General features: G+C 49.0%; 2 protein-coding genes across 4 annotated transcripts; one reads left to right on the forward strand and one right to left on the reverse strand.

The window, feature by feature from the left end:
- Positions 1–454: 454 nt before the first annotated feature.
- GOLGA1 (golgin A1) lies at positions 455–16,461 on the forward strand. Of its 3 annotated transcripts, none has more exons than XM_038155971.1 (23): positions 455–515; positions 832–1,144; positions 2,516–2,606; positions 3,917–3,991; positions 4,479–4,576; positions 5,095–5,127; positions 5,649–5,777; positions 6,044–6,180; positions 6,554–6,665; positions 6,789–6,884; positions 7,110–7,235; positions 8,061–8,156; positions 8,594–8,689; positions 8,935–9,084; positions 9,316–9,411; positions 10,131–10,220; positions 11,014–11,116; positions 11,386–11,543; positions 11,716–11,877; positions 12,364–12,423; positions 12,959–13,123; positions 13,306–13,392; positions 14,196–16,461. In XM_038155971.1, exons 2-23 carry the CDS (start codon positions 1,010–1,012, stop codon positions 14,274–14,276), a joined length of 2,376 nt encoding a protein of 791 aa, XP_038011899.1. In that variant the 5' UTR covers positions 455–515; positions 832–1,009; the 3' UTR covers positions 14,277–16,461. The 3 variants fall into 3 exon arrangements, with proteins under 3 accessions (XP_038011899.1, XP_038011900.1, XP_038011901.1); XM_038155972.1 differs by having other exon boundaries at positions 6,056–6,180; XM_038155973.1 differs by having other exon boundaries at positions 832–1,089.
- A 655-nt stretch (positions 16,462–17,116) lies between these two features.
- Positions 17,117–20,284, reverse strand: ARPC5L (actin related protein 2/3 complex subunit 5 like). The gene is made up of 4 exons (XM_038155978.1): positions 20,074–20,284; positions 19,881–19,953; positions 19,183–19,359; positions 17,117–17,655 (listed from the first exon to the last, which is right to left on the reverse strand). The coding sequence occupies exons 1-4, from the start codon at positions 20,211–20,213 to the stop codon at positions 17,593–17,595; spliced, it is 453 nt and encodes a 150-aa protein (XP_038011906.1). The 5' UTR covers positions 20,214–20,284; the 3' UTR covers positions 17,117–17,592.
- Positions 20,285–20,330: the final 46 nt, after the last annotated feature.

The raw sequence follows: 20,330 nt of genomic DNA on the forward strand, positions 1-20,330 counted from the left end.
GAGCGGGGCTGAGGGACGAGCGGGACCGGGAGAGGAGCGGGAACGGCAGAGGAGCGGGAACGGGAGAGGAGCGGGGCCGGGAGAGGAGCGGGAGGAGCGGGGCCACAGAGGAGCGGGAACGGGAGAGGAGCGGGAGGAGCAGGAACGGGAGAGGAACGGGAGGAACGAGGCGGGACTCGGTTGGGGGCGGAGCGGCGCTGAGGGCGGGCCCGGGGCGGAGCTCGGTCGGGGCGGAGCTCGGTTGAAGGGCGGAGCTCGGTTGAAGGGCGGAGCTCGGTCCGGGCGGAGCTCGGTTGAAGGGCGGAGCTCGGTTGAAGGGCGGAGCTCGGTCCGGGCGGAGCTCGGTTGAAGGGCGGAGCGGCGCTGTGGGCGGGCCCGGGGCGGAGCTCGGTCGGGGGCGGAGCTCGGCGGGGCGGGGCCGGCGCCGCTTCCGCCCCGCGCGGCGCTTCCGGGTCGGCGGCGTCCGGGAAGCGGCGGCGGCCGCGGGACCGGCGAGGCCCGGCCGGGCATGGGCGGTGAGCAGCGAGGGGACGGAGGAGCGGGAGAGGAGGGGGCAGCCGGGCCGGGGCCGCGGGGGAGCGGCGGTGACGGGCTCTCGGTGCCTCGGAGCGGCGCAGCCTCCGCGGGCCGGGCTGAGGGGACCCGCCCGCTCCCCGGGCCCGGCCCCGCCGCCGTTTGGGGCCGTTGGTTTGGGACTTTAACGGATTCTGCTCCGGGAGAGCCGATTTTTAACGTGCTGTGGCAGATGCGGTGTTGAAAGGCTTTCCGCTGCCTTTGAATGACTCACGGTGGGATTTTTTGGCACGGAACCCGTTTGTGTTTGGTTTGCAGGCACTGCCAGGCCTTGAGGGCTTCGGTGCCTCTGGAAATGCGGTGACCCGGTGGACGAGGCTCAGAATTCAGTCTCCGCGCTCGGAAGCTTTAGACAGTGCCAGCTGTTAAACGCTGGCGGTCGTGGCTTTCCCGAGGACCTGCGTGTTTCGGGTCCGTCCCGCTGTCGAGCGCTAAAATGTTTGCCAAGCTGAAGAAGAAGATCGCGGAGGAGGCGGCGGTGGCTCCCCGGCCCGCAGGAAGCGCCCGCATGCCCAGGTCTGTCAGCAAGGAGTCAATCACGTCTGTGGGAGCAGACTCCGGGGACGACTTTGTGAGTTCACCTTGCTCTGGAATCTCCTTTCTCTGGCGGTGTTTTCATTACGGTTTTGCAGACAGCCCTTTCAGGTTTAGCGTGTGATTTGAAAACGTGCCGCGGTGCCTTTGTAAGTGTATCTCCTAATGCATAAATGTATCGTTAGCTTGAGTGAAATTAAATATTGAAGAGAAACGTTTGTTAAGCGTGGTAGTTGCCAGGAGGCTTTCATCCCCATGTAAACGGTTTTCATTTTACCTTTGGCTTGCTGCTGCTCTCCCTCCCTGGGACATTGTTCTCTGCTGAAAACGTGTGCAGTGCTGTCGCCATCAAAACCATGGTAGTTCTTCTCTTTCACTCTGAAACATTGTTTGAACGAGTGGCAGCGTTCCAGGAGGGCATGGGTTAAAGGAGCCCTGGAATGCTCTGGGCCTGTGCCCCGGTGGCTGTCACTTTCTGAAAAGCTGGATTAAGGCAGTGTCACCCCGCTGCTGCAGCCAGCAGCAAGGCTCTGTGTGCTGTCTGCACGGTGAAGGAGTTGTTTACACAGTTGAGCTCTAAATAACTTTTTTTTTAAAGCTCAGCTGAAATTTCAGTTGTGTTGAGCAGGAAGTTGGAGCTCCTAATGTTTAAATACATGGTATAGTGGAAATGTATTAGTCTTGTGTTTTTTTCTGAGGCTTTTTTTTTCTTTAGCACCTAGGAAATTCCCGTGTAGAAATTCTGTTTGTTGGCTTGCAAGTTTGTAGAACACAAAACAAATAATGGCCAACAAATAATGAATTGGCAAAACAAAATAACGAAATGGCAAAGCAAGTGATGAATTTGAGTGTTCTTCAGAAAGCCTCCAAGAGTTAGTTGTTTTATCAATATTCATTTAACTGCTCTTGCTGTTGACTTTGATGGAGCAAACACCACCAGAGGACTCATAAGTCAGTTCTGCAGTGGATTTTGTGTGGGCAAATTGCTGTGTCAGGGCTTCGGTGAGTTTCTCCCACCTGAGAGGCATGGCTGCTTCTCTGTTCATCACTGTGATTTCCAGCACTCTCTCTTGGACCTTTCCTGGTCCTGTGCTGTGCTGTGGAGCCTGATTCCCTCCCCCTCAGTGCTTCCACTGCCCCATCTCCTCGTGGCAGTGTGGAGCAGCAGCTGCCAGCCCAGCTCCTTCCCAAGCCTTGTGCTCTGGGAGCGGGCAGCCTGGCACTGCTGAGCCTTGCTGCTTTTCTCCTTCAGCATTTCTAGCACATTCTGCTGTGCTGGTGCCATTTCCCCTCTGTGGGGGAAGCAAGTGCTGTTCCTGGGCAGGAGAGTGGCTATTACCCCAGGCTTCATGAGTGGCAGCATCACTTCTGAATTTTGTGCATTACAGAGTGTTGCTTTTCTCCCAAGGCTTCTGATGGAAGCAGCTCCAGAGAGGATCTTTCATCCCAGTTGCTGAGAAGAAATGAACAAATACGAAAACTGGAGGTGAAGCTGTCAGGTACGTGCCGTGATACATAGAAAACTTGCTACTTTAGGAAATGTTTTGAATTTACATGCTTTAATTTATTAAAAATCCATGGGGTTAGGGTCTTTTGAAAATTGATTTGTAGCAGCCCTGTTGATTGACAATAAGGGAGCATCCAGTCTCATTAATTTTTTATGAAGGCAACTGGGTCTTTGCTGATTTCAATGATTCATTTATGTGATTGCTTGGGACAGCTGGGATAGTTTTCTGTCCCATGTTTCAAACAGCATCTGTCCCCACTTGTGTGTATGGTTTGTTTATCATAGGGTCTGAGCTTTCTGATGCTGACAGAGCAGTAACACAGTGCCATCCTTAAAGAAGTGGGCTTGGAAATGAAGAAGAAACAAAGAATTCCACATAAAGCAACCCTGAGGCTTTTTTCTTTCTAATTTCTTGTTCTGTAAAGCTGTAGTGAAGGCTGGCACTGCTCCCCATCCCATGCAGGGAGGGGACCAGGGATGAACTGTGTTACACTGCTGCTTCCCAAAGCTCATGGGAGGCCTTGGAAAATTAGGGAAGGTTACAGCCAGACAAGGATTATTTTGCTTTATTCTGGAGGTTTATCAGGCTTCTGTTCAGTTCAAGAAAATATAGGCTTCAAAAATGATTTCACATTGGATTCAAAAGGCCCAAGTGCTCCTCTGCTTGCACAGGGTAAACTTTGAAGGGCTGGCTTGGCTTAACCCAGGAGAGGGAGGCTCTGGGTTCCAGGAGTCCCATGCAGGCAGCCAGGCAGTGAGTAAATCCTCTTTGTCATCGTGCAGGAGCCTCTCCAGGGTGTGTGTATACTCTGTTTTGGTTTGCATTCCCTCCCGTGGCAGCTCTGCTGGGCGAGGGTGAGGGCAGTGCTGTGGGACTGCAGCAACAGCAGGTGGATGCAGTGGCCATGAATTAACCCCTCCTTGCAGCCTGCAGAGCCAGACACCTCTCCTGGGCAGGGTGAAATGTATCACTGCTGCGGGGTGAAGTGAAAAGGGAGGGACAGGTGTTCATTCTCTGGTTCTGCCCTTGTCTGTGTGACTGACACCCCTGGCACGGGCCCTTCTGTTTGTGCCACCTGTGGACAGCACAGAACTATTTGCTTGTGTTCATTGTTGTGGTCACCCAGGTTTTCCTCAGCAGGAATGATTTTCTGATTGAGAAAATCATTGTCATTTGCCACTCATCCTTTTTTTCTTTTTTTTTTTCCCTTTCTTTTTCTTTTTTATTTTTGTGTTACCCTAAAAATGTCCTTCCCCAATGTCTGTCCATCCCTGGTCTGTTCTTCCTCCTCCTCACACAAGATTATGCTGATCAGATCCGAAATCTGCAGAAGATAAAAGAGAAGCTTGAAAATGCATTAGAAAAGCATCAGGATTGTACGTATTTTTCTTTTTTCCTTTTTGTTCAGTTCGGTTGAGAGTTGCTGTGGTTGGAAGGAGAAAGGTTTGGTGTACAGGTGTGCTAATGGATTCCTGCCAGACTGTGTGCCTCTGTAGTGTGAGCAATTAGAGCACGAGCTGTTACCTTATTTACAGCATGAGAAGCAGCAGCAGTGTGTTGAATGAAGCTGTTATTTTACTCCTTCTGCCAAACCTGGGGCTAACATGCAGCAAAGACCTTTTGGAAACCTGCAGCTTGGTTCTAATCCAGCAAGGAGCAGTGTTCCTGTCTGCTGTTGGCTTTGGCTCTCTGCCAGCCTGCAAGCAGCGTGAGGGAATGAGGAGCACAGCGCTGGTGCTACAGTCAAGATGGGGCTAATTACTTGCAGAAGAAGCTCTTTAAAGTTATTTATAACTTAGAGGAAAGTGAGAAGTAATTTTAAAAGATGAGTTTTTAATATAGCTGGTGGTTCTCTGTTGATAGCCTCCATGAGGAAGTTTCAGGAGCAGAATGAAGCTCATCAGGCCAGTCGAGCCAAGATGGCTGAAGGAATGGCTTTGGCCTTGGAAAAGAAGGACAAGGTAAGAGAGCTCGAGCAGGACTTCAGACCCTCATGACCCTGGTGTTTTAAGCAGGTGCTGCTATTAATTACAATAATTGTTCAGCCCTGCGTGTGAGCGTGCCAGCGCTGAGGGAAGGAGGGAGTGCTGAGCCCAGTGCCAGGAATGGTGCAGGACTTGTCACTGCCCAGACTGTTCCGACTGGTTTTAACAAGAGCCCACAAAAATTCCTAATGAAAGGTTAAGCTTGTGCTTGGATAAGATTCAATGGCAGTAGGCCTGTTGTCACATTTATTTTACTTACATAAAACTTATGTATTTGGGTAGCATGAATGGTTCCTCAGCCTTTATCTATTCAAGCACTGGCTGTACTGCTGCTGATTATTTTTTAATCATTACCAAAGCTTAGTATCTGCTAACAGTACAAATTCTTCTTTTTCTTTTTCTTTTTTTTTTTTTTTTAACCATAATTGCTGTCCTTGAAAGTCTGCAAATAGATTTTGATATCTTTTTTTCTCCTTTCTTTCTTTCTTGTCCAGGAGTGGATGGAAAAACTCAGTCAAGTTGAAAAGGTAATTAACCCTGGATGTTTTTCTCAGGGGGTGTAGTGTGTCTGTGTGTGTATTTGCAAACACCGTCCTGCACACTTCCAGCTCTATCAGAGCTCGACTCTGTTCAGCCCTTTTTGTTATTTGGTCTTTGTTCACTGGGAGAGGCCAATCATTTGCTTTTTGTTGCCAGCCCAAATGCTTGGGGAGGTGTGTCTGGTTTGTTTTTCAATGGAGAAATAAAGAACGATGGGTTGTGATGGGGAAGCTGTCCTGTAAGGTGGAACGTGGTCCATTTTTAAGAGTTCAGCTTAGGTGGTCATTGGTGGCATTATAATGAATTCAGATTTCTTGTTATGTTTTTTTGGAGTTTGGTAATTTTCACTGTGACATGCATCTGCAAGGATTTCTAGTTCTATATGGAGCACCATCAGGAGCTGTATGGCTGCAAGATTCCTTTCCCAGAGAGTTTACCTGAACTCCCATTAACTTGACATGAGCATACAGATATCCTTTGATATCCTTTGGTTCTGTTCATTTATCAGGAAAACAAAATGCTTCAAACACAGTTACAAGAAATGAGGGAGCAGAGTTTGAACCTTTTCCAAAAACGAGATGAAATCGATGAACTGGAGGGCTTTCAGCAGCAGGAAATTGCCAAGGTTAAACACATGGTAAGAATATTTTAAACTTTTTATTTCCTAAAGTTTTTATTAGGATATTAAGTTAGTGGTAGCCCAGCATTCATTTTTTCCAGCCTTTGTGCTTGTACACAGATTTGGTTAGTGTCAGAATCCTAACGGTAGGTACTGAACACAACATTACACAGTTTATTATCTCAATTCAGCCCACAAATTAGTGACACGGGCAGGTTTCAGTGAAAAGCTTTATCAGTGTTGCTGGTCGCCTGTAATGCCAAAGATAATCTTCTGATGTCCAGCTTTTGCAAAAGGAAGAATGTCTGAGCAGAGCCGAGCGGGAGCTGAGCCGCGCCCGGGCGGAGCTGCAGGAGGCCTCGGGGCTCAGGAGGGAGCTGCAGGAGCTGCAGCAGCACTGCCTGCAGCTGCAGGCCCGCAGGTACGGCAGCAGGCTCTCAGAGCACCAGCGCCTGTGCTTCCCCTGGGTTTGTACTTCGTGCTCTCTTCTGTCTCTTTGGAGGAGTTTATCTAGTGAGTTGACTGAATTTTTGCCTCTGCTCTGGCCATGGGGATGTAAATGCCAAGCCAATGATAGTAATACTTTTTTTGTAAATGATTTCCTTTTTTCCTAGTTTGAATGCTTAACTGTCCCTTTTTTTTTTAATGTATAATAAAGCAGTGATTGATGATAGTGGGTGGTTTTAGGACAAGAAAATTTTGTTGATGTCCATATTCATAAGCAGCAGAATTATCTGCTAAAGATTATTTTTCTGGAATGGTATGTCACTTGTTTTTATTCTCTTTCTGTGAAGAGATGAACTAATGACAGCTGAGACAAATGCAGAAAATAAGATCACTGCTCTGGAGTTAAGAGAACAGGAGCTACAAACTGTCATTCAGCAGCTTTCTGTAGACTTGCAAAATGTAAGTTTGAGCCAAGTGAGATTTGATTCAAAGAGCTCCATGTCTGCAGCAGTTAGATTAGATATCAGCTGTGTGGTGTTGGAAATTGAAGTTTCAAAGTAAGTGATTTCTCAAAATGTTCAGGCTCGAGTGGCTGGTTCTGGTTGTGAGAAGAGACTGGAAATTCTACAAGTGGAGCACGAATCCCTGAAGGTGGAATATGAGCAACAGAAGCAAAAGGTGAGGTGCTTGCAGGTGCACATGCTGCTCCTGGTGTGAGGGTGCACATCTGGGTAATGTACACCTTTGTGCAGTTGGAAGTTTGGTGTCCAGAAAGCGTTCCAGCATCAAATTGTCTTTTCAAGTAGGACTTTCCTTTCTATTGGCATTTCCAAAAGTCAAACCTCAACAGATCAACTGAAGGCTTCATTACGAAAAAGATTCTGTGGTTTCTCATTCTCACAGATGACTTTTGAACTTGCTGAGAGAGACAGACTTACTGAACAGCTGCAGGAAAAGGTGTCTTCCCTGGAAAAAAAGCTAGAAAGAAATCTCTCAGGAGATGAGCATGTGCACGAGCTGCTCAAAGAGGTAATCACACAGTTAAAGGCTGCTTAGAGGTACAGCATTAGTGAGTTGTTGAGGGTTTTTTAGGTCATACATTACTTCTCACCCATGGAAAGAAAGCTGCTGATGTCACACGGCCACATTTGTCCTGGCAGTGTGTTTTGGCACGCTGTGCTGGGCAGAACATGTGGGTGGCTGCACTGAGCCTTTGTGTAGGTCCTGCACAGATGTCTGTGTTAGCCTTTCTGCATTGTCTGCTTGGGCACTGACTGCTTAGAGGGAGGAGAGCAGCTTTCTGCCATCCCCACAGGAGGTGGAACAATTTGGGAGTTTTTCTAATTAATCCTCACAAGCACTGTGAATGCTTTTCCTTGTTCTTTGGCAAGGCAGTGGGGCAGGGAGGGGAACTGTTTGCACATAGGTGTGCAAACAGAATGTTGTGTGCTGAAAACCTCAGCCTCAGAAGTGCTAAACAGCAGCTGGAAAGCGAGACTTAGCTGTGGCTAATCCCTTTTTCTCATTGCTTCTTGATCTCTTTCTCAAGCACTGATGCTCCTGCTCAGAATCAGCCTGGAGCAATGTTTCCCCAGCTGGGTCTTGGGGAGACAAGGGGGTGTTTGCTTTTCCCTGGTCAGGGTGCCTACAGTCACATCACCTCGGTGTTGCTGTGACAAATGGACTTGGCTTAGTAAACTCAAGGCAGTTTAAAGTTATCTAGAGATATTAAAACATTGTCCCATTTTAGTTTGACCTTATAAATGAAATAAAAAGGAACATTTTTGTTACCCCCCCCCAACTTATGTCTTTGTCCATCTTTGCTCATGTTCTTCACCTCAATGTGATCTTCAGAAAGCTGCTCTTGAGCAGAGGCTGGAGGAGAGCAGGCAGCAGGTGCTGACAGACAGGACACAGCACAGCCAGGCTCTGAACCAGCTGGAAACACAGGTGAGCAGTTTTTCATTTCACCACAGGTTCCTGCTCTTTTCATCCTCTGTGCCCTACTCCTCCTCCCCTCACTGCACTCCCTGCCAAAGGCCAGACTGCACATTTAATCACATTTGGTCTTGAAAGGAGAGCCATTGATCAGTGTCTTGGGCATCTCCCCACTTCACGGGTGGAGGAGGGCCTAGAGGTGGAGACAGAGGCTTTGTGCAGATCCTCCCTGTGGTAAGAAGCAAATAACTCAGGTGCAAGCAGTGCTGGGGCAGTGCTATGGTGAAGAATTTCTGAAAGCTGCATGTGTCAAACCTGCAGCCTCTCTGTCTCTGTGGTTTCAGGGATTTAATGTTTACCTTCCCCTCCTGGGCCACTCTGTACTGTGCAAACTTTTTAAAAACATAGATGCCAGTGGATAAGGAATTTAATGGATGGTGTAATTTTAGAATAAAGAACTGGAAGAGAAACTACGGATTGCCACAGAAACATTGAAAAAGAGCAAAGAAACAGCTGCTGACCAGGATCTGAAGATCCAGAAGCTGGTGAGTGTCCTGCATGTTTCACTGACCAGTAACAGGTCAGTCTTCAGCATCCCCAGAGACAATCACTTCTCTGTTCTGTTATTCAAGTGTTTGTTTTCTTGCCGTTTGCCTGCTGAACTCGGTCTGTGAGTGCATGACACTGCTGCAAAGGAATAACGTCCCTCAGTTTGAGGGTGTCTCATGGAATGGTGTCTGATCTTATCAGAATGATGTCACTAGTAATGTGGTTTTTTTATTCTCTTAAGCAAACTGATCTAGAGGATGAAAGAAAACTGCAGCAACAGATTTTAAGCGAAAAACATCAGTATGGTGAGAAGGTTACTGGGCTGGAGTCTCAGATCACTGCTCTTGAAAAAGCTTGGGAATTGGATAAAACAACAACTCAGCACAGGATTGTAAGTACAGGAACTGTCTGGGGGGTTGTGAGAGTCTTCACAACATGATTTTAACACAGCTTGTAGAGCTTGCTTGTTGTGTGAATGTTCTTATTCAGCACTCCTGGCATCATAATAGAAAATACCATCCTTTGAGGCACTAAATATGAGCAAAACATTAGATGTGTTTAATTGTTTAAACAAAGCATGAGAATAATTGTACTGTGTATTTAAACACTCTTTATTTTACAGAGCCAATTGGAAAAGGAAAATGAAATCCTCAAGGGCAGCAAGGAAGGGTATGAGAGTTCATTAAAACAACAAGAGGCTGAACTGAGCAGGCTAAAGGTAAGGGCTGGCCTGGGAGCTGGCATTGTCCTGGACAGGGCTGAGGCTGGGGAGCAGTGAACAGCCCTGTGGGGTACATTCAGTGCTTGGGGGCCTGTTCTGTTCAGGCTGCAGGTACTTGGAGCTGTAAATCATCTCTGGTGCTCAGCAGAAATGTGTTTGAGAAGCATTACAAAGGGCTGATCCTTTTCTGAGCCAGAATGCTTGGGTCTGCCTAAATCAGGCAGAAATAATGCATTCCCATATTGTCAGGGATGTGAAGAGCTTGGAAATCCTGGTAGCAGTGGTGAATGCAGAATGGTTCAACATCAGATTCCACTCACAGGGTTCAAACCAAGCAGTTTAAAACTCAAAATAGTTGGGTGTTTACAGTTTATCCAGTTTTGACTGTGATTTTAGATGGTTGAAATTTTTTTCATAGCTACTCCTGGATGCACAATTGGAATAAAGGTCTGTTGTAGCAAGGAGCTACTTCTTTGTAATAGGGACTTCAAGCTGAAAGATCTTGTAAGCATTGGGTTTGTTTGGGTTCTTACATCAGTTCTGTGTTGCTCTTGCATGTGCAGAGAGCAGCAGTCAGTAAAACAAACCTTACTCATTTGGAAACTGTAGTGTGTCAGAACACTTTGATTGTAGTCCTAGTAGATTTGGGGTTAAAGATGAGACACTGACTTGATTGAGTTGTCTCACATAACCTCTCAATTAATTCTGGTTTGCAGAATGAGATGAGCAGCAGAGAAACTGTCAGTGTGGAAATTGCCAAAGCATTGGAAGAAACAAGGAAACAGAGAGAGGAATTACAGCAGCAGGTTGGTTAATAATGACTGTTTTCAAGTGTATTTGAGACATCCCAGCCTTTGAAAGAGCAGACTAGATTTGATTTATTTATCCTAACATTCATGAGCCTTGGTCAGAATCACATCCACAGCATGTGAGACAGCAGTGGTTGCCTCAGTAAACCTGAGACTGTTTCAGAGCCCTGTCATCTGTGAGGTGCTGCTGTCTCAGTGCACTGGCCATGGGGAGCCTCTGACATCTGGCAGATTGTTTGAGAGAAGCCTCTTTGTTCTGGTTAGTTCTTTCAGTGCCTGTGTCACATCTGGGTTCCTCCAGGGCAGTGGTAAAATTGTACATTTCCTCATAGGGAGGAGCTTGTATCCAGTACCAAATGTCAGTTCTAGGTAGTCTTGTTTTGCTCTTCCTGTATAAAAAATAGTGCATAATGTGAGCTTGTGTTTGCCTGAAGTAGGAACAGTCAACTGAGCAAGTTTGGCTGGAGTTAGTCCCATCTTTTGGTTTCTTTATTCTTCTGGGCCTGCTGTAGATCTGTGCTGGCTGGGCAGATCTGTGCAGAAGGGGTTTGAGGCCATCTCCTGTTTTGCTCAGGGGCATTTGCAGCTGCCACATGCTGGCTGTGACAGTCTGATGGTGACAGAAGCCAAGTGGGGTTTAGCTCTGCCAGGATTAACTTCAGTGCTTGTTACTGGGGCAGCACTGTGGAGGTGATGCCTGCTGGGCCTCTGAAGGATGTTGGATCTTTCAACACCCTCTTCCTGTTTTATGTCTTTAATGACTTCTGTTCATTGTTTTCCTGCTTTGAAGGTTTCACATCTGAATGCTCTGATAAAGGACAAAGACCAGCTGATTGATGAAAAATGTGATCTGCTGCTAAGACAGAAGGAAGAACTGAACCAACTCAGCCAAGGTTAGACCAGATGAGTCTGCTGCATCCCAGACACCTTGAGTAGAGTCCCTAGTTCTGGCCTTGCCTGGTAGATTGCCATTTTTCTAGATTTCTCTTCCGTATTTAATCTTTTAGTATTTTGAAAAAGGTTCATAGTTCACTAACAATTGGACAGTCTCTCTTCTGTCTTTCTCTCTCCCCTGGCTTTCTGTCTTCATGACAGACCAAATGGGTTAGAATCTGCCAGCTGATGTGCAGCACTGATACTAAGCAGGTCTCTCCTTTCCCAGACCATGAAGCTGTCTTGCTGCAGGTGCATCAGTTACAGCTGGACATAGAAGCAAGGCAGAGCCAAGCAGTGGAGATAGAGGAAACAGCAAGAAAGGAAATTGATGAGCTGAAGCTGCAGGTACAGGAGTGCCTGTTGGCCAGAGAGCACGAGAAAAATGTGAGTGCAGCTGCAAATCCATTCTCTCAGGCTTCCTGGGAAAAGAGGGAGGTGTGCAGGAGCCCCCCAGTTCTGTCCTGCCTGGACAACCAAAAAGAAGCCTGCCTTTCTCCCTGGGGAGTGTTCTTGGCCTGCAAATGTCATGACATCTCTCCATGTTTATTTTTTTTAGGTTTTAGAGCCGGAGGAATCGACCAGGGCCTTGAACAATGAGCATTTGCCTTCTCCAGAAAACTCTGTGGTGGAGCAGAACGGAGAGGTGGCAGCTGCAGATGTTGTTCAACTTCAGAAGGATAACAGAGAGCTGGAACAGCAAATTGCTGAGAAAAACAAGGTGAACAGAAACAGCTGGTAGTCTTTCCCCTTTTAATTAGGAAGCCAAGTAGTTGGTGCTGCCTGGGCTGCAGCCTTAAAAGGACAGGCCTGTTCCATCTGAATCCAGTGTCTGTGAGTAAATGCTTTTCTCTGGATTGCACAAGCATCTACCAACCATGAATAAAATCTGCAGCAAGAGCTGCATGGATCCTGATCTATTTTGGCAGAAAGATGCACAAAGTGATGCTATTCACAGCTTCCTGCAGAGCCCTCTGGGTGAGTTGGGTTCAGTTCCACGGCACTGTCACATGAAAGCCCAAGTGTGCTGTCACATGCCTGCTGCTGTGTGCAGCTGGCAAGGCAAGGCTTTCAGGTTGCTTCTTCACAGCTGTCAGTGTTGGTTAATTATCATTTCCTTCAGGACTTGTTTATCATGGGTTTGTCCAGACACCTGGGGGTCCTGACAGTGAGTACTGTGTTAAACTCTCCTTTGCTGTGCTTACAGATGATAAAGCAACTTCAGCAAAGAATGGCAGAACTGAAGAAGACTCTCCAGAAAGAGCTGGTAAGGGCTGTGTGTTTTCAGTCTCTTCAGATGGCACCTGCTGGCAGGTACTTGCACTGTCATTCCAAAAGCTTGACTGCTAACTCCCATTGCATCCCTCTGCAATGGTTTATCTCTCCAAGAAAACAAAAATGTATCTAAAACAAAATTAACAGAGGTTTTAAAATTGTTGTTTTTGCTCTGATGTTGAAAATTATTCTGAAGGAAGGCATGTTTGAAAGGCTCCAAGCAGGTTAGTGATAGCAGAAAATGACCAGGGGATAGTTTCCACCACAGAGCCAGCTCCATGCTGGTTTGGGTGACGTACACAGAGCACTGACACCAGCCAGCTCCTGTCCTGGAGGGTAGGGAGAGCTGGAGGCACGTCTCTGCTGTGGCCCCATGAAGCATGAGGAGCTGTTGATGCCCAGTCTGTACCCACCTGTGGGTAAACCCTCTTTAGATATCTGAACCCAGACCCCTCCCAGTGTCAAGCTAACAGCATCTGCAGTGCACTTCTCTTTTTCTTCTGTGGGTTGTTTTTATTTTTCTGTAGAAAATAAGGCCTGACAGTGAGGTCCCTGAGCTACGTGCAAATCCTGAAGTGCCTAATGCTTCTGTGACTGTCACCAACAACTCTGACTTGAACGACTCGAGGGAGATAAACTTCGAGTACCTCAAACATGTTGTACTAAAGTTCATGTCCTGCAGGGAGTCTGAGGTAAAGGTGCCACTTATCTTCTCTTCCTACACCTGTCTTTCTCTAGAAATTGCCACCTGTCACCTCCTGAGGACGCTTCATGCCAATTCCATGATTTTACAATTAAAAAGTGTACAGTGGGGCAATAAAACAAAATAGCTGGCAGCAACGTGTTTGGAACACAACCCTGTGGTTTCTTTCAGGCATTCCATCTCATTAAAGCTGTGTCTGTGTTACTGAATTTTTCACAAGAGGAAGAAAACATGCTCAAAGAAACTCTGGAGTACAAGGTAAGGTTCTGTGGTCTCTAATGAGACAGTGAAAATTCCTAGATGCTGGGAGATTAGGAAAAGTGTCTTTTTTCCAAATGTTAGCTACAATAATAAATGTAATTTATTATTAAAATGTTACCTGACTGCACGCATGCCAGGAATTGTCCCTTTCAGTGAGGGAAAGAGCAGCTTTCTGGTGCTCAGAGGAGTTGGAGCACAGCTTTACCCAGTGGACTTGGTCTGTGGGGAGAAGCTGGCAGCTCCTTGCCCGAACACAGTCAGTGTTTACCAGCAGAGCCCAATTCTGGGTTTGTCCTTTTGGCTCTGGGCTCAGACACCAAGATCTGTGTCTCCTTTCCATGGGCTGAGGTCTGCATGGCCCTGGCTGTGTGTGGTTAGGAAATGTTCAACAGTGAGTGCTGCCTCAGCTCCAGGACCTGCATCATCCATCCCTGCTCCCTGGGACGCTCAGTCTGCAGATGAAGAGATTTCCTCCCCATCTGGTTCAGGGAACACTAATGCCACATTGACTAAAGGCACCGTGTTTAAATGACTGTAGAGTTCTAGTTTGAAATGGTTTTAAAGGAATATGTGTAAGTATAATCTTCAGTCATTTTCACCTGTGGGAAGTGGGTGCTCTTCCTTCCAGATCTGATTGTGTGAAGCTGCCTCCCCTTCTTCAGTCTGGAGTCTGGAGCATTCTGATTCATAAATAGGTCTTTCCATCAAATGAGGAGAACGTGGCCGTGTTCCACGGTATTTCTTTTTCACACCTCTAAGCGTGAGCCCTGTGTGATGCGTGCTGTGCTGTTGTGTCCTAGATGTCCTGGTTTGGGTCAAAGCCATCTCCCAGAGGCAGCATCCGGCCGTCCATCTCGAGCCCGAGGACTCTGTGGCCTTAAGGGAACCCGAAGGTGGCAGGCAGTATCCAGGCACTTCTTTCTGTGAAAAGAATGCTGAACACACTGCTCCAGGTGTGTCTTAATCACTGTCATTGCAGTATTTTGTACAAGAACTTCTGGCTCTGTTTACAAACCTAATGCTGTGCAAGGAGACATTTTCACTACAGACTGGAACAGCTCTGGGACCCCTCAGTGTCTGTGATGGGAGCAGCTCCTTGTGCTCATCCTCCTGGGCTCCTGGCACCTGAGGGTTCTGGGCACCTCGCTGGCAGCAGGGCTGCCAGGTCAGTCTCTTGGCGTGGTGATTCCAGCTGCTGTTCCAGGGTGCTGCAGTCCGGTGCCTCTGGGCACAGAAAAGCTGCTTGTCTGGCTGTGGGAAGCCAGCAATGAGAAATGTGTTGGCAGAACAGTGTTGAGAGCGGGATGGTTTGCAAAGCCTTTCACAGGACAGGAGCAGGAGCTTTAACCAAAAAAGAACTCTGCCTTGCCTTCTAATACTGACATTAACTAATGGTTGGCGTTTTTTCATATCACTGTGTAATTTAAGGTGCATTTATCCTGGCCTGCAGTCCTCAAGGCTGCATGTTGATGATTATTTAATTTGAGAGCACAACTTTAGAGTTGTCTGATTTTACTTTTCTTAAAGAAAAATAATATTTAAAATGGTCTTAATTATAGTACCTAATCCTCAGTCGCCTTTAAAACTAATCTGTTAGCCTGTTCCATGGGTTGTTAGCAGTGGGAAAAGGGGTAGGAAACCATTTTAAATTTTTAAAGCTGAGTTCCAGGTATTGTAAATCCACACTGAAAAATACCTTTTATTTAAAAAAAATAAAAATCTAGCTACAAAGGGTGAAGAATGCTGGTACTAAACATTTTGATTTTTTTTTCTTCCAAGTCTGCTAGCAACAAACCCTTATAACCAGGATCTGTCTCTTTGGTTGTGGTTTTCTGTACTTCAAATACTGATGCTTAAAAACTGTTATGAATATGTTAACTGTTAACTCCTGACTATTACGTTATAAGAAATGCTGCTCTTGAGGGGTTTGGGGGCAAAATTCAACTCTTAGTGAACGAGTTGTGGTTCCAGCAGCTTGTTTTCCTAATGCAATAAGGACAGGGGACCAAGGTGGCACTTCCTCCCTGGAAGCACAGTTTTGCCCAGTTCTTAGCACCACTGCAAAATCTGGATCCAAATGGGAAGCAGCACTAAGTCTGATTTCTGAAAACTGAGGCCTATTTCCAAAAATCTCCACATGTGTGGAATTCAGTGAGGGTGCTGCAGGTGGGGAATTCTCTTACAAGTTGATGCTTCTGTTAAATATGTTCAGGATAATTCAAGCTTTCTCCAGAGGAGCTCCAGCAGGAGTGAATGTGCTGATCCAGAGGATCCAGAGCCTGCTGCTGTCCCAGGCAGCCCCACCCCAGACACAGGTACTGCCAGGAGCTGCTGCTGGGCACAGGTGCTGCTCCTCACTTAGAGCCTGGCTGCATCTGTCTGAAGTTAAGAAAACCAACAGATTTTTTTGGTACACTAAAGCTTGTCCAAACAGCCTTTAGTAACCTGATTCATGGCACTTCCAGACAGGAGAGAGCATGGAAGGGTTCAGCCCTGCTCTGCTGTGAAAACAGACAGTCAAAAAGTACATTTATTTCAATTGTTTCTCTACTGAGATACAGCGGGGTGGAATAACCCTGGGAGGATTCTATTCTGTGAGACCTTTTCCTTTCTCATGTCCCTTTGCCCTGCCCTGTTTGTGTGGGACCAGGGATCAGGACTCCCCCTGCTCCCTGCTGAATGGCTGCTGGGTTTATGCTGGTCCTGGCTTCAAAGGTTACTGCTGAACAGTAAGGAAAGCAGGACAGGCAGCCTGGAACGGAGTGACAAAGTCAAATCTTATGTTATGTATTCACTAACAACTTCAGTTTCAGATCCCAAAGCTCATAAAGGATCAACTTGCCATAACCTAGTTCTTAAGTGTTGAATTTTCCTTAGGTATCAGAGCAAGACTGGTGTGTATACATGTATTAAAAAGCTAATGCACTTTCCCTTGTCTCAGAACAGTGGTTATACATAATCCTTTCTATCACCATTGGACTTCTTTCCTTCTATGCTGTAAATATGGATTGTATGATGAAACACTATGAAATTTGTGGTGCAATACATTTTGGATCAAACCCCTAATCTTGATTTCTTTCTTTTTATAGTTCTGGTTATCTCCCCTGGGATGCTATAGCTATTTAAAATTGACTTTTAAACCATGACCCAAACCCCACCTTTGCCCAGGGGGAGGATGGGTGTGCCAGCTGTGCCACCAAGGCCTCTCACAGGGAGTTGTGCCACAATGAGTTGTGCCACTGCTGCTTACAACATCACTCCCAGCAGGAGCAGCTGCTGCTGCACTTTGAGCAGCTGATGGAAGCGAGGACTGGGTGGAGCTGGGGCTCCCCAGGCAGCTGCTCCTTGGTGCCAGAGGGCAGGGAGCCCTGCCATGGCTCCAGCAGCCGTGTCCTGCCTGGGCAGAGACACACTGATACTTCAATCACAGTCCTGAAGTATCTCCTCGACTTTCTAGTGTGGCTGAGAACATAAATATCAAACCCAGGGTTTGATTACTGTGTGCTCTATCACTGCATCCTCTAAGTCTTGATTGGGACAGCTGAGCTGGGTCTCACTCCCTGCACCCAGGACAGAGCTGGATTTGAGGACCAGTTCTCTCTAAGTTGCTGGAGTTAGGAGCAGTCCTAAAAGGTGACTCAGGCTTGGACTGGGTTATTGCAGGCCTGCTTTGGAGTAAGTGTCAGACTTACAATTCAGCTGAAAATAAATTTAACTCAGGTGATCCAAGAAGTTTATTGATGCAGCAGGCACTTCACTTTACATTGCCCAACCCCAGAGTCCCAGAGTCCTTGGCCCATGCGTTCACAGAGCCCTTCACCCTCAGCTGCAGGATCCCTGCTTGGACACAGCTACCTTGGGACTAAGCAGGACACACGGGAGCTTGTATCAGCACACCTGGCTAAAGCAGCATCTGACACACCTGTTCACTTACAGTAGAGGAGGCAGGGGTGTGCCTTCTCTCTGCCTGGTAAAGAAGGGAGCAGGAGAATGTCTTGGCTCCTATATGTGATAGTCAGAATATGCAGGAATACCTTTACTCTTCCCCCACCTTTAAGGTTAAAAGCATTCCAAGAGGAGGTTACTGTAGGATTTCAGTAGATTGCAATCTCTAATAAAGATGGACCAGTGTAATTTCAGCTCATTCCTTCTTCTGAGTCCAAACCTGACCGCCACCTCTGTCCAAGTTAACAGTCTTTACACAGTCTTTCTTGCTGTGAGAACTCTTATTATGGAGCCCAGGCCTCCTACTGCCAGTGCCTGTGGGAAAGGAGAGAGGTTACAGAGTCACCAGCCCCACACAGCAAAACACTGAAGAGTTCAGCCACGGAAGGGACAATAGCTACAAACTGTCATTCTCCACCATCTAACCAGCTTTTGGATCTCAGGGGCTCCAGTGTTGCAAGTCACTGACAGAGCAGAATGTCTGACCTCCCCGAGGAGAGGAGGAAGGGCTCGCTTCAGTTTCACTTGTGTCCCTCAATGTGAACAGCGTTTCCTTCTGAAGTCTAGAAGATGGAGGTGATTATAAAAAAAATCAAATTTGAGCTGACTGCTGGAAGCGGGGCGTTTCCCTGGCAGCCACAATGCAGCAGAGCACAGGGGTGCCAGCAGAGCGAGCCGTGGCGCTGGGAACACGGCTGGACACGTGCAGAGCCCCCACCTGCAGCAGGACCCGCAGGTAAATGCTCCTGAGCTACCAGACTGCCACAGGCCTTCTCCAGAGGACAGACTGGTACTACCACTGAGCTGACTGCTCTGAGCAAGCCACACGTCCTGCCAGAACTGCCACAAAGCAGAGCCCCAGCCTTTAAACCCTGCCCACTCAGACCTGCCCTGTTCCTTTCACAACAGAGAGGACGAGATGCCTTTCATGTCCCTGCACGCTCTGAGCACCAGTCAGGGTGGTGGTGTGTCACCTCCCACGCTTACCTCAAAGCACCTCAGTGGAAACAACAGGAAAAAAAAAAAAAAAAAACAAAAAAACAAGCAGAAACATGTTCTTTGCTGTCCCAAGAAACTCCCTGCTGCTCGTCAAGGCTTGGCAAAGCTGGTGACAGCAGCAATAGCAGCAGGAAAAAGCTCTGCGCCTTGGGAAAGGACAGCAGCATTCCCAGCAGCTGCCCTGCACAGGGAGCTGCAGCGTTCACAGGGATCAGCTTTCCTGGGAGCACTGACAGCCAGGGCTGCAGCTGAAACCCCTGCAGGGGGGGAAGAGTTCCCTTGGACTCCTGCCCGGGGGCAGGGGCACCCAGCAGCTGCTGCAGGGATGTGCCTCAGCCCATCAGTCAGGGGAGGAGGCTCCAGTCAGCTGCTGAACACATCCCACACTCCCTGCTTCACAGCTGACATTCCACAGAAGCAAGAGGCCCCTGCTGGGCCCCGATGGAATCTCTGGAGACCTCACAATCCTCTCCTGGGCGAACCAAACAGGTTTGCTAAACCCCGTGAGCCAGCTGATGCGAACTGCCAGCCTGAGCCCCCTGAGCCGGGCCCCAGAGGGAGCTGCAGCTGCCCCGTCCCTCGGGTCACAGCTCCCTGGAGCCCTGCACCACCAGGCTGCCCTGCAGGGAGAACTGCCTGCCCTGAGCCTCCTCTCCCCACGGCAGAGGGTAGGGTTTGAAATGCAGGCCGAGGCTTTGTGAATGCAGTCTGAGAGAGACCAAAGGTGAAAGGAAACACTGAGCTCCTCAGGGATGAGGCCCTGCCACCACCTGCTTCTGTTCAGGGGCGCTCCTGGCCAGGACCCTGCGCGGTGGCTGAGCCACGAGTGCCCCCAGCACGTACCTTTTCATGCCACTGAAGTAATATTGCACTGCTGTTTTCTGTCGGCTTTTCAAATCCTTTATAAATGTACTTCATTAACAAATCAACACCGTTTCTGTCTAAGGAATTCACCGCTTGTTCTATTTCACTGCTTTTAAAAGATGTGAGCACTTTAAGCATCGTTCCCTGGGCCTGCTCCTGGGAAGACAAGGCAAAGAGAGAAATGTGAGAACGAGAACCGCTGGGAATCATCCCAAGACTGCTGTTTGGCAAGAGACAGCCGCGCTCCAGGCTGGGTTATTTCTGTAAGCCAGGTGAGCAGAGGGGGTTAGAGGAGGAAGGGGTAAAGAGGGGGATCGGCCGTGGTGCCAGCGGGAGCGCACGGATCGGCCGTGCCAGCGGGAGCACACGGATCACCCGTGCCAGCGGGAGCGCACGGAGCGGCCGTGGTGCCAGCGGGAGCGCACGGATCGGCCGTGCCAGCGGGAGCGCACGGATCGGCCGTGCCAGCGGGAGCGCACGGAGCAGCCGTGGTGCCAGCGGGAGCGCACGGAGCAGCCGTGGTGCCAGCGGGAGCGCACGGATCGGCCGTGGTGCCAGCGGGAGCGCACGGAGCGGCCGTGGTGCCAGCGGGAGCGCACGGAGCAGCCGTGGTGCCAGCGGGAGCGCAGTGCCCGCAGCGGCGCTGCCGGGGCCGCGGTGCCCCTGCCCGGCCCTACCTTCATCGCCTGGCTCCTGCTGCTGCCCGGGGAGCTGCGGATGGCCGTGTGGAAGGCCCGCAGCGCCTCGCCTGTGCGGCGGCGGGTCAAGGACTCAAACCGGGAGCTGCGGGGACCCCAGCGCGGCTGACGGGCGGCTCCGGCCCCGCGGCCGGTCCCGGGACTGCCCCGGCCCCCCCGGCCCAAAGGATATTGCCTGAGCAGCGCCTCCACCTCGGGCCCGGCATCGGGCTCGGCCGCCGCCGCCTCCTCGGGCTCCTCCACGAAGCGGTTCTCGTCGTACTGGTCGATGTCGAGGCGGCGGAAGCGGGACGAGAGCGTGCTCCGCGCCATCCCCGCCGCCCCGGCCGCGCCTGCCGGAAACGGCGGCGGCCCCGGCGGAAGCGGAAGGCGCGCGGCGCCGCGCCCCGCCCCGCCCCGCCCCGCCCCGCGCACAGAGCACACAACGGA

The sequence above is a fragment of the Motacilla alba genome, chromosome 17, assembly GCF_015832195.1.
Source record: "Motacilla alba alba isolate MOTALB_02 chromosome 17, Motacilla_alba_V1.0_pri, whole genome shotgun sequence".
Classification (NCBI taxonomy): domain Eukaryota; kingdom Metazoa; phylum Chordata; class Aves; order Passeriformes; family Motacillidae; genus Motacilla; species Motacilla alba.